General features: G+C 37.5%; 1 protein-coding gene across 25 annotated transcripts in view; it reads right to left on the minus strand.

Annotated features, from left to right (window-relative positions):
* The window catches only part of ABI3BP (ABI family member 3 binding protein), a 128486-nt gene that overhangs the window by 6273 nt on the left and 108338 nt on the right, over nucleotides 1-13875 (minus strand). For all 25 annotated transcript variants that reach the window (XM_017891905.1, XM_017891898.1, XM_017891897.1 and 22 more), the window contains one exon: nucleotides 10154-10262. In XM_017891905.1, coding sequence (XP_017747394.1) covers nucleotides 10154-10262 — 109 coding nt within the window. The remainder of the gene's footprint in view (nucleotides 1-10153; nucleotides 10263-13875) is intronic.

Raw genomic sequence — 13875 nt, forward strand, 5'->3', positions numbered from 1 at the left:
TTTAAAGAAATGTAAACAATAAAGCAATTTGCCATTTGCCTGAAATTAAGATTTCCTTTCAGCAGCAAGTGGACTTAGCAGTGAAAGAACATTGAATTCAAAAGTCAACCTGAGTCAGCTGATAATATTTTGAGTGTCTCAGATTTGCTCAAGGCTTTTGGGGGATAAATAATTTCCATCTTTGAGAAGTTTATAATTAAGAATGCAGAATGCACAAAAGATATTTTGTAAGTGAAAAACAGAAGGATGACAGCTGTCAGTTTGGTACGGATGGTACTAAGTGAGCAGGAAAAAAAATTTGAGTCAGTTTCTTGATCACTGAGGTATTGCATTAACACTGCTAGTATCTAGTCTAAGACAACAGATTCTAGTGCTACAACAATGGCAGCCATTTTCTGAATGCTTACTATATATGAGATGCATTAGTCATTCTACATATATAAAGCAATACAACACATGCAAACTCTAATGAGATAAATCTTATCCTAATTTTCAGCTGAGAGCAATGAGGCTCAAAATACTTGTCCTGTTACTGTTTTTGCTTTTCAAAACTTTAAAACTGGCACCAGGTGCAGTGGTTCATGCCTGTAATCCCAGCATTTTGGGAGGCCGAGGCAGGCTGATCACATGAGGTCCTGAATTTGAGAACAGCCTGACCAACATGGAGAAACCCCGTGGCTACGAAAAATACAAAAATTAGCTGGGCATGGTGGCACATGCCTTTGTCATTGTCATTTGCAATGAGAGATTGTTGATACAAAAACACCTTTGTCATCTACAGAAATCACACTCGTGGGGTATTTTCACATGAAATATTTTCCAGAGATTAAATTTTTGCTAAGAGGCCTAAAACCAAAACCAAAACAAAAAAAGCCCATAGAACTATAGTGAACTGAAAATGGAAAAAAAGAAATCATAGCCATCTGGACTTTGATTCAAATGGGCAATGCATTCCACATTCGTTCCAGGCCATTGCCAAAAGCCCTGTGCTTTGGCTAAGTCTGATTGCTGGAATTGTCTCCATGTCTTTTTATTTCACAGTTATGTACACTGAAGCTCCATTTTTAGCATGCCACAAATACAAGCTACTTTTTTGGGGTTTTCTTTTGGCCAATATTTTGTGATATTCGACAAGTTTCAAAGAAATTATTTTGCACTAAATTTAATTAACGTGGGAACTGAAAGGCACATTTTTGTTTTGGTCTCATTAAACCCTATATAACAAAAACGACTTGTGGTGGTAAAATTTCTTCTGAAGAAGCACATTTTGTCACAGATGAATGACATCATAGGTCTAAGAGAAATGTCTCATATTGATTGTACATAGAAAATAAAATTTAAAGTTTCAGGAAACAGTTATTTGAAGTAAGAAACTTCAAATAGAAGTTTTGGAAGATAAAGTTGAGGACATTTTACAAATATTGGAACAAAAAGTCAAACATGAAAAAATGAGAGAAAAGAAAGTTGGAGAATTATTCCAGAGAATATAGTACCCAACTAGTAGGAATTCTAGAAGAGAGAACAGGAAAGGAGATAGAAAATTATCCTGGAAATTGTGTAATTAATGTTCCAGTACTGAAAGACAAGAGTTTCCAGATTGAAAAGACCTACTCTGCCCAGCAAAATGAAAAAAAAAAGACAAAGGACTAAAACATATGAGTTACAAAATTTCAGAGGACTGGGGTGATAAAGACAAGTCCTAAAAACTCAGAAGAAAATAATCGGTCCCGTTCAAGGGATCCAGAATCAGAATGCCACTGGACTTTTTAACAGTAACACTGGAAGTGAGAAAACAATAGAACAATTCCTTCAAAAGTCTTCGTTATATCCTAATATTCCAGCTAAGGAATAGTATCCAAGTAAAACACAAATTTTAAAACATGTAAGGACTCAAAAATACTGCCTTTTATAGCTTTTCCTCAAGACATTTCTTACGTGCTACAAAGTAATGGAGTGAACAAGGAAGAAGACTTGTTTACTTCAAAACAAGAGGCAATAGGGATTCAAAACAGAGGAAAAAGATGGTAGGAATTCCAAAAGCGATGGTGCCATTAAAAACACACCACAAATAGAACAAAGGCATGACTGGAGTATTTGACCGTCCTATGAAAAGCTCAGTCTAGACATAGGGATTTAATTAACAGAAGCAATAGACAAAATGGTAAAACATACTTGCATCTGGGGAACCAAATTTAGGAATAGGGAGGAAATGCTTTTGTGGTAATTTAATTTTAAAACAGTGTACATATATTTCTGATAAAAATGAAAATTAACTGTAAGACCTACCACATCAAAATGAATATCCAAATGGAATGCAGTCCAGATGACAAATACAGTCAAGCCTTTTGGCCCCATCTAGGACAAGCCAGGTGAATGAAGCCTCACAGAATGCCATGCCTGGTTCTACCTGGGTAGGTGTAAATCCCAAAAAACCATCTTCCCCGCACATCCCCGGCAGGAGGCAGCACGATCCAGGGGGCATTAAAAACATGGGTTCTAGAACCAGAAAGATTCACAGCTCACTAATGTGTGACTTTAAGGTAACCTCTCTGAGCTTCCGTTTACTCATACATAAAAATGAGGATAATGCTATTTGTGAGGATACTATTCATTATAGTAATTATAACTTCACAGGGGTATAAAAGCATCTGTGAGGATTAAATGAGAATGCATGTAAAAGCAAGGTGCCTGACACGTAGTAGTTATAAGTATTCACTAGTATCATATTTGTATCTCGAGAATTTTTTTAAAGAGTTTCTATTACTGGGGAATTTGACAAACACTGCCATAGAAGTCTCAAGGCAGAACTCTTCTATGGCCACATACTCGCTTTTTGCTTGTGAAGATTATAATAAAGGCATAGCCCGTGGGTTATTGGAAAGATCAAAAATGTAACAGGTAAACCTTTCTGCGTGCCATCAACATAGATCCATAGGCTAAGAAAAAAAATGTTATATTAAGATTTCACTGAGTCTGGAAAGCACTACAAAGCATTATCTCGGAAGAGTGGCATAACAGAGGATATTGTTTGACACCAACAGTTTGAGAGCAGCTGTAAAAATCAGCATGAGAAGAAAAAACATACATCAGTTCATTGAAAAGTGAAAAGTGGGTTTCAAAAAGTGTGACCTGTGGTTCATGAGCAAAACTGTTAAGAGACAAGAACCTCCAACCTGCAGGATTGTAGCCTCAGACTGATTTCTTCTGTAGTGGAAGAGGTGGTAATATCCTCAAGTGTAATCTTCAGATCTGGGTGGAGCAGACGCTTGCCATTCCCTACTCCTTTTGATCCTTTCTATAACCTTTTCCTTCTATTTTTTGCCTACAATTTAGAACTGAAGTAAAGCTTTCATTATTTGATAAACTTTTTATATACTCCTTACTGATTTAAAAAGTTGGTTTTCATTATAACAAAAGTCTTACAAACCTCAAGCAAACTGCTTTTTATATAGAAAGTCTACCCTATAGTTGTTGGTTTGAGGTGTTTAGCCGATTTTTACCCCTAGTGTCGTCGTGAAATATTTCATCTCCATTCAGATGAGGGTTCAGTCAGAGGGAGATAAATGAACAAGTAGAATAAGAAAAAAAGAGGAAGGGCTGCTCAACATGGGAAAGGAGAATCTAATCAGTTCGGGTAAACTTGACTCCAAGGACACTGAAGGATTATGGGAAGCATTTCTGGATATCTGCCATATGTAAAGTTAGCTGATCTGGGAAAACAGATGAGGAGCAAGAGGGGAGACCGAAGGAGGCACTTAGAAGACAAAATCAGGCTAAATCAGCAGTCATGGGGTCATAAACTAGCTGGCTCTAATGCCATAAGGGGCATTTCTTTGTGTTCCCCCACTTCTGTGGGGGACACAAACTCCGGAGTTGGGCTGCACTCTAATTCTGCAGCTGTTAATCACTTTCTTGCACTCCCTTCCTAAATGCCAAGCAGTAGCAAAGAAAAATAAAAACTATATGGTTATGTGAGAGGGAATAATTGTTCTCTTTATAGACTAGTGGAGTTATGTACTTTTAGGTAGTCGTCCTTTTGCCCGATGAAAAGTTGTCAAACTGAGCAATCAAGTCAATTTCTTCTTCAACAAGGAAGGAATTGGTCTGCTGCTGCCCACACCTACCGCAAACTAAATAAAATGCCTGACGCTTTGGCAGCTTATTTTACTCCTTTCTACAAAGCCCATAAGAAGAGATGTTGAAAAGTTAATACAGAATATGCAGAGACCAGAATTTCACAGAAACACTATGAAAAGGGTATAATGGCTATTCCACATGCCTGCATCATTCAGCCAGATTGACAGTGTATAAGAAGTTGCTGCATCTGTTCCAGCTAACCAGTGCCAACATTTTATTAAATCAACATAAACAACAGTCCCAAACTATCATTGCTGCCAGCTGTAGGATACTTTGGTAGGTTTCAGTCTTAGAGGAAGATTTGTTCTTCAAAATCCTCCCAAGCCAGAGAGGTCAATAAAAGTACTTGAGCAGATTAAGTGAATTTGATTTATCTTAATTACTAGACAGTACATTTTCCATAGGAAATTGTTAGACCACATGTAAGTCTGGCACACACAATGAATTCTTTAATTTTTCAGTAAAGTGAGGAGAGAGGTGAGTTCATTGGAAGAGAGGAGTAGGATTAAAGGGCTTTTTCAGTGTGCAGTGATTGTGTGTGTCCATCCATTTGCCCAGCCAGTTCATTAGGAAGAACTCGGTCCATCAATGGATTATCAAAATGTGTGCTAAAAACAATTAATCTGAAAACAAATTGCAGACTGCAGACAGAGATTTAAAGACAAAAAAATGTTTATTGGGACAAGTCTACTTGTTATGGAATTGACCTAGGTTTTAGTTTTCAGTTCGAGTTCTCTGACCAACTCCATGCCTGGCTTTGAATATCAGAGAATTATATCATTTTACAGTTGGAGGAGACTTAAGAGAATGATAATCCACACTCGCTGTCCCAGTAAGCAGTGGTGTAAGACTTATTAAGACATACTTTATCAGCTACTCCATTCACAGAACTAAAGCTAATCATAGTGGTCTTTGCAAAGTGGTTTGCTGTAGATGGGAGACGCTCTTAATATTTTTCTTTTAGTTTAACAAGGAGATAAAGGATTGGTGTTCTTGGGTAATTGTATGGCAGGAGAGGGGTTTTTTTGTTTTTTTTTTTTTTAACTTTTATTTTAGGTTCAGGGGTACATGTGCAGGTTTGTTATATAGGTAAACTTGTGTCACAGGGGTTCGTTGTACAGATTATTTTGTCACCCAGATACAAAGCCTAGCACTCGTTGATTTTTCTGCTCCTCTCCCTTCTCCCACCCTCCAGTGGGCCCTAGTGTCTGCTGTTCCCCTCTTTATGTCCATGTGTTCTCATCATTTGGCTCCCACTTACAAGAGAACATACAGTACTTGGTTTTCTGTTAGAAGAGGACTTCTAGGTTAGAAATAAATGGAAAGTAAGTACTGGGGAGGGCAGATGAGTACTGAGTCAGCTGGATACCAATATCTACATTTTATTTTAGGAGTCAGGGGTAAGAGAGGGATCCCCAAAAGAGATGAAATTTGCCTGTTAACAGATCTCTTTTGCATCATTTGACTAAAACAATCACATCTCCCCGCAAGTGACACCCCCTTCCCTGTGCACATATGCAACCACAGTGCACTACAGCTGGAGCCAGGCTGGGGTGGCCCCCTGTGCCACCTTTGGAGCTGCACCTAGCACCCTAGAACAGCCATGTGGCTCTCTATTGACAAGAACATCTAATGCCAGGTGTGGAGCTGAACTCTACCATTAGCAAAACAGCTGCTGGATGGTCCTTTGGACAATTTTTTGAGCTTCTGCAGGCTAGATAAAAACCCGCTTATGTCATAAAAACAGGCAGGAGAAGGTTGGTATACACTGTGAAAGGAAAGGTAGGGGAATACTCCACTGTCACTCTGTTTCAGGATTAGGGTGTGATCATTCAGAATTTGTAACAAAAGCACTCTATAGATCTCTAATCCCTGCCTTGTTTCTCCTGGATTAAGTGTTGGAACATGAAGCTCTACTCCACCCATGTCGGTGTGTAAAGTTTAGCCAGTAATTATCATCTGAATTCAGATCTCATGTTTTTTAGTCAGAACAAGTGATGGAAAATGCTACTAAAATAAATGATTTACATGTATCTCCTAGTGTTGGAACACAGCTGTAATAATTCTTTCAGAAGCTTTGATCCATCTTACAGTTATTCAAATAGGGAATTCCAGAACCTCATGAGGGAATTTTAACAGCTAAAATGCAAAGTGTATCTATTTCAAAACTTCAATTTTACCATACACTTTGATTCAAAATTTCCCCAAGCATTGAAATATGATCAGAGTTGTGTTTTGTTTGTTTGTTTTACAGCTAATAAAAGCCACCTGGTGGCTGCATCCTGTACATCCTTCCTCTTTATTTTACGGTGTCTTTTATTAGTGTTAATCTGGGATCATGGTTGGGTAGAAGAAACACAATGGAAAGAAATCTTGCCTTAACAACTTAAGGTAGTATGAAAAAAGCTTTTCATACTCTTTGTACACTAGTGATTTTATCATTCTGGCTGTAGCCTTGCTATCAATAGTAAGTTTGAGAACTACTTGTATGTCACCTAAATAATGTGTATGGATTTGATTAGAAAGAAAAATACTGTTGTTATTTTTCCTTTCCTTGTTGGCTTACCCATTCCATCCTATTCTTTATCACATTCTAGTCTCAAGTATTCTATGAAGCCTTCTCTCCTAAATCACAGAACTTCGGTATCAATCCTACACTTACTTTGTATGCTTTTTTTATGCTCTCCAATTATTTAACGGGTGTTCCTTTTGTTTCCCCCGATACTTTTAGGCTTCAGAAATCTCAAATTAATTGAAATAATTTACCTCATTTTATTTTTCCATAATTCATTATTTTTTCTAATGGAGAATTTCAGTATGTTTTAGTATTTCAGCCCAAACATTTTTGCTCATTGAATAGACAAATGAATCTCTGACATAGCTGGTAAGAGAGATGTGAAATTCATTCACAGGCTCATCAGGGGGCTAGGATCTATTGAACTCCGTGACCACCATGAAGTTTCACATACTGAGGACTAAACAGTGTTCATGAAAGCACCTTTACATCCATATGTATTATATTTTTCCCAAAATGGAAAACTGTTCTTTACTTCAGACTACTGATTTACAACTCCTAAGTCATGATCTATTAGTTAGGGACTACCAGTATAATCCTGGCCAAATCATTTATATGAAAATTAATGATTTTGATATCCTGATGGATTTCATTGAACCATACCAAATTCTTAAAGTAATATTAAGTAAGCCACATATAACAGACACACTAAATGGCCTCGGATTAGTGGCAGTAGTAAAATTCGGCATGGGATCCTGATTTAGGAGGCCCTAAATTTGATTTAACATTGCTTTTTCCCAAAGCTAAATCTAGACAGGGGTCGGGCATGGTGGCTCACCCCTGTAATCCCAGCACTTTGGAAGGCTGAAGCAGGTTAGTCACCTGAGGTCAGGAGTTCGAGACCTGCCTGGCCAACAGGGTGAAACCCCATCTCTACTGAAAATACAAACAAATTAGCCGGGTGTGGTGGCAGGTGCCCATAATCCCAGCTACTTGGGAGGCTCAGGCAGGAGAATCACTTGAACCTGGGAGGTAGAGGTTGCAGTGAGCTGAGATTGCGCCATTGCACTACAGCTTGGGCAACAAGAGCAAGACTGTCTCAAAAAAAAAAAAAAAAAAAAAATCTAGACAGGCACTCCTCTGGGTTTTGCTAGTCTTGAGGTAAGGATAGGTTTTCGGGGTCCTCCTCAGAAGGCCCACTGATGAAAGACAGGAGTAATAAACAGGACATATGATGAGGGTAGGATAAAGAGGGCCATGCTCTCTTTCAGTGTGAAGCAATTTCCAGAAACACCTAGAATGAGTCCTAAAACAATTACAATCAGAAGCTACATGTGAACCCCATGACCTGTGATTACAGAATAAAATGCATCTTAGCCCTGGGGCACTTTACCTACTTCACCAGGCAGGTCAGATGCCCAAATGGCACTCTTGCCAAGACATTATCAAAAAGTTATTTTTTGTTAGATTTATTCCAGTAATTGTTACTCAATATAAATAGGCTCAAATATTAAAAGTGATTATTCCAACTAAAAGCCAGAATGAAAACACAAATGAAAAGTGGGAGCAAGTCATCCTCCCAATTACCAACCCTCAGGGTCTCCCCATCTCCTGATCTGGCTTATAAGATCCTCTCCCACCCTGGCTTCCCATTCTGTTTCCTCTGCCTCCATCCACTTATCACTACTCATGTGGACGGAGGTAAAAATAGCCTATTTTTCACTGTACACAACCATGCCATTTTGGCCTTCTGTGTACTGACATATACTCTTCTAATACTCTCTATCCCTATAATCACCTGGCTAGCTCCTTCCCACTCATCCTTCGAGCCTCAGACCAGGTGTCACCTTCTTCAGGAAGATTTTCCTAATTTCCACGACATTGTGTAGTGCCTCCCACCCTGGGATCCCCTAGCACCTTGGGCATGCTTCATTCAGAGTTCTCGCTACTTTTCATTCAGAGTTCTCGCTACATTCAGAGTTCTCGCTAATACTTGGTTATTAACTGCCTCCCCTCTAGCCTTGAGTTCAAGAGCAGCCACCATGTTTATTCGTGTGTGTAGCCATCCTTAAGAAATGTTTGCTGAATGGAAATGCAAATGCAAACCTTTTACAAACAAATTGGGTTTAAAATGATACTGGAATAACTGTATTCAACGTTCAGGTCATGAGCTAATAGGTGCACTGCGAGAAGATCTGAGGACAGTCCAATTCAGAAAAAAACCACGATGAGCATTGAGAAACTGGATGCCTTTCAACGACTGTACTGTACTTTACAAGTCACTCTTTATTATGTGGAATAAAGAGCAGAAAACGCAAAAGCCAAGTTTCATAAGCACAAATTCACCTATTAAAAAGTTCAAATTAAGTGACCTTTTCTTTCACTCATTTCTTCAAATATATTAAGCCTGTAAAAACAGGCTTCCTCCTCCTCTCAATCTAAGGAAATGCTAAGGAAACAGAACCAAGAACAAATGGGCTTTTACTGACATATGCTTATTTTGGCTAAAAATCTTTTAAGAAAATCGGCAGTTGTAAAATATATCTTAAAATAGAGAACTTTAAAGAAAACCCCATGCTTGTGAAAGAAGTATCCTTTTTGCAGTATTGGACTAGTTTATACACAGTGGACTGCCTGTAGTGAATTAGATGGTGCTTCCTTTTCTACAAAAAGAGTAGAAGAGTCTCCCTACTGTCAGAGCCAAAATAGGCTCTTTTGAGTGTCACTATCAATAACCAATTCAATTCAATCGATTCATGACAATGTGAACATTATGAAAAAAAGAAAACTTAGAACTTCCTTACTACATGTCTAGAAATGTCTAAGACCCTTATTTTTCTTTCAATAATAAAATGAACTAATAAAATGTTGGATATTTTAGATTGAAAAAAGAATCACAAAACTGTACAGCAATACGAACAACCTGGTATCAATGTGTAATAAACAGGGATACTTAGAAAAGTTATCAGATAACACTGTTAAAGATATGTAACTCTTGTAAAACTCGATTTCATTTTATCCATGACAAAAGGTCCCAAAGCAAAGAATTGCTGTGCCTGAGACTAGTCTGTAGTTATTTTAAGTATTAACTCTTAAAAACTTTCACCTGCATTGTGTCACAAGACTTTCCTTTCATTGCCCTCTCTTTTCCAGCATTTTAACTTTTTGGTGCTTCCAATCTAGTTTACATCATGCACAATCCAGTTATTACTGATCCACAGACTTAGTTTTTAATATCAACATTTGGTATCGAATTTTTTTTAAAAGATGTCATACTATTATTAACAACACCATCTTGCCAGCAATTTTAAACCCACCAGTAATTCAAGTGTTTGCAAAACATGACTTTAGAGGTATGTAGTGCTATATATAGAAAACCCACGAGTGAAATGGAAGCTGGAGCCACCCTCAAGACAGAGAAGATGATATAATTTCTTTCCTTTGTCGTGGTTATAACTTTTGCACTCTCAGAATTTACCTGGAATAGCACTGGTGGCTTACCTTGTGTTTGGTTTCAGATTTTCTACTGTGGAAAAGGTCTGATTTGTAATTTGAATGGACTTGTTCTTCCCACTGAATGACCCATTTTCTCTGGATATAACTTCATATTCTGTAAAGCGAAGAAGCCAACAGATACTTGTCTTTATTTCTTGGTTGATTTAATTGCTCCTGAAGCTAATAGCATAAAAAAGCCACTCACATAAAGCAAGCAATTGAGATTGAAGTTCTAGAGACATATTGATCTTACACATTGGCAATTTTTATATGGGGATGGTCAGCAGATGAAGGTTCCAGAAGCATTTCAGGATTTGCTCATTGACCATTTCTGCATTTCCTTTACCAGAGGCAAAGAAAGGCCTGGTAACTAGTGAAGACACATGCCATGCCTGTGGTTGCTTTGGATACATAGCCTTTGATTTTGTTAGGTGAGTCAGATAGTCTGCCGCTGCTGCAAAGCCCCATTTGGGGAAAGCACTGTATAAAGAGCGGTACCTGAGTAGACATGTTCTCTGCTCTACAGGCTTTAGAATATAGTTGGGGGAAAGGCTACTGGATACATGGTACTGCTGCAGAAAACTTCTTTGAGTTGAGCATCACAGCAGCAAATAGCAAATCAAATAATAAACTCTACTTTTCATTATTTTGAACTATAGGAGTATTTTGAACTACAGTTCATTATTTTGAACTACAGGAGTAGTGGAGTTTTGTACCCAATGCCTACATAAGTTATGCTTCCTTGATTATTTTCCTTGCATTGAAAAACAAAATACTGTCCTTAAAGTCTGCATAGAGGTCTGCCTAAATTTCACTTAAAGGCACATTTCTATGAACTTGCAGGGCTCATCAAAAGGGAAAGAAATTTAGAATAAGAGAATGCCATTTACACATTTGTTCATTGGACTTCCCTGCTCTCATTTGGGACTTAGCTTAATGCATGTGATGAGATGATACAGAGAACTAAAAAAAGATCCAAAAACCCAAACAATAAACCCCACTCAAAGTCAGCTCCATTAATATGAAGAAATAAACAAGTACCAGGCATCAGATAAGGTGAAAAGGCTGCCAAAGTCTGGCAAGTTATATTGGGGATTTCTGCTATTAGCACTGAGTCCAATGGTGTGAGATGAATATTGGAAATAAAATAAAAAACTAGAACAACCCAGATAGACCCCAAATCACCAATTCATATTTGGGGAGGATTTTTTTTTCTTTTCTCTTTTGAGACAGGGTCTTTGCTCACTGCAACCTCCACCTCCTGGGGTCATGCTACCTCAGCCTCCTGAGTAGCACACCACTACACCCAGCTAATTTTTTGTAGAGACAGGATTTTGCCGTGTTGCCCAGGCTGGTCTTGAACTCCTGAGCTCAAGCGATCCACCCACCTCAGCTTCACAAACCGTTGGGATTACAAGCGTGAGCCACTAGGCCCAGTCTCAGGAAGATTTTTAATCGCATATTTAAAAAACCCCAAGAGGAGGAGGATTTTTTCTGAACAATTTTGCATGACTGTTCTTCCGAAAATTAAAAATGAAACTGGAAGACAGTGGCCATGGTTTCTGGATAGTATCGGTGCAGCTATTAAAGTACTGATGACTGTTATCTAGTACTGTCACTGAGACTTCTTTTTGATCCAAAACTCTCTCTCAGCTGGCTCTCCTAACAGACTGGAAAGGGAGAGAGGAAGGGAGAGAATTCTGAATTAAAATCTGTCCATTTTATATTTTTTCCTCAGTTGTGAAGGATATTTGTTAGAAAAAGATGGAAGGACTTAAAATGCAAGTAAAATTGATGAAAAAAAAAGAAAAGAAAAAAAAAGAAACCAAACAGCTTAATGGAAAGAGACAAATTAAGCCACTTGTCTTGAACTTGATCTCAGTCTTCCCATCCATACAATGTTAATATCTGTTCATAACACTGCTTGTGGGGATTAAATTAGGTACAGGTGGAAAATGCCTGATAGTATTTTTCATGGATTTTGTTCAACAGGTGGTACCTGTTATTATGCTGCTTTTATTATTATTTATCATCCTTGAGTTGTGGTTTGAAAATGACTAGAAAGGGATTAAGATTCCAATAGGAAAGGTTCACGTGCTGCTAAATCACCAAAAGAACAATTTATATGACACTCCAGTTGCTTATGCACCAAAGCAACCACCTTCAAAAAGCATCTTTGGCTTGGAACATTCCTCATCAACTGTATGACATTCTTCTTAATATTAACCCTGCCTTTTAGTAGTTGAAACATCTATTGCATGTCTTCTCTGATTTCCATTTGGCTCAAGTTTTAACAGCTGATTTAATTTTTTTTTTAATGGAAGATCAGAATTCTCAAAAGGGATCTAGAAGCTTCCTTCCTAATTAAAAAGAAATTTAGAATTTCACAATTCTAGCTTTTGAATATACATTTGTCTTGCGCTTTGTAAATATATATTTCCCATTTTTAATCCTTTCAAGTGCTAATGCCTTTTCATAAATCCACCAACATTACGAACATTGCTCCTACTGATAAACATTAACAATTTCTAGTTTATGCTGCATATTCAAATATCTTAATTTTCTCCTCAGGATAAATTGATAACAGTGAGGATTATTATTATTACACCTAAGGGAACTAAGGCTCAAACAGTCTAATTTTATACACAAGTTGCACATCTAAAATAAAGCTGGTCTGGGATTTAAATCTATGTCAGTATGCTCTTGGACTATCAGATTATGAGGCTTATAACTAACAACTTAAAGTTGCCCGAGGATCCAGACTATGGCCAATTTTTTGGGTGTACCTTTTTCTACTTCGGTATAGAAGGGACATGTAGAAGCAACTGAACCTGGATGTCTTCACTGGAGGTGAATATGTGTCCCCATCAACTCAAAGAAAGAAGCCAACTCAGGCAGAAGAATATAGTTCACTCTATTATATCTCAGTACCTTTTTGTAAAGTCAATTCAAGTGATACAATGATTCATCTCTATATTATCTGAGCTGCTGGTTTGTAAACAATCGTGTTTGAAATCAAGTGGTATTTAAGGGAACACTAAAACAAAATGGAATGAAAAACCAACAGGATTTTAGGGCAAATGCTCTAATGTTTAAATATGGACTAGGTGAACTATGGTTAAATACGAACTTAATTCTATTCAGGAAATTCTGCAGCTAAAGAGATGTGGTCCTTGTCCACAAAAATTGTTATAAATCCTCTGTATCATGTGACAGATCTCAAGCAACTCATTAACATTTAGTAACAGCATTACAAAAGCAGTTTGGTTAGATGGATAAAGTATACTGTATCCATGATTTTTGAGATTAAACATTTATACAAAAAAAAGGACAATTCTTCAGCTTTAAAAAGTTAAATCATATATTATGAATATATCCAAGTTGATGTGTATTCGATAATTAAATGTATTAGATTAACCAGTTCTACCTCAATGTTCCGTATCTTGAAGGCAAATCAAATTTTATAGATCATTTAGTTTCATGAGAACTAAGCCTCAGATGATCACAGGAACTCCTTACTAGCGCAGTATATGAAAAGTTTTAGACATTTTAATGGATGTAGATAATCAATACTGACAGATTAATTGATTTTTAGATATCGTAGTACCTATTAGCGCAGTCCCAAGGAAAGAAGCAGGACTAGGCAAATCTCTAGGAACCATGGGTAGTAGTGGGTTCTTTCTCAAAACAAAGGGTAGCTTTGCATGAGAAAGGGAAACTCACAAAAC

Source organism: Rhinopithecus bieti, unplaced genomic scaffold, assembly GCF_001698545.2.
Source record: "Rhinopithecus bieti isolate Rb0 unplaced genomic scaffold, ASM169854v2 scaffold_20579, whole genome shotgun sequence".
In the NCBI taxonomy this organism is placed as follows: Eukaryota; Metazoa; Chordata; class Mammalia; order Primates; family Cercopithecidae; genus Rhinopithecus; species Rhinopithecus bieti.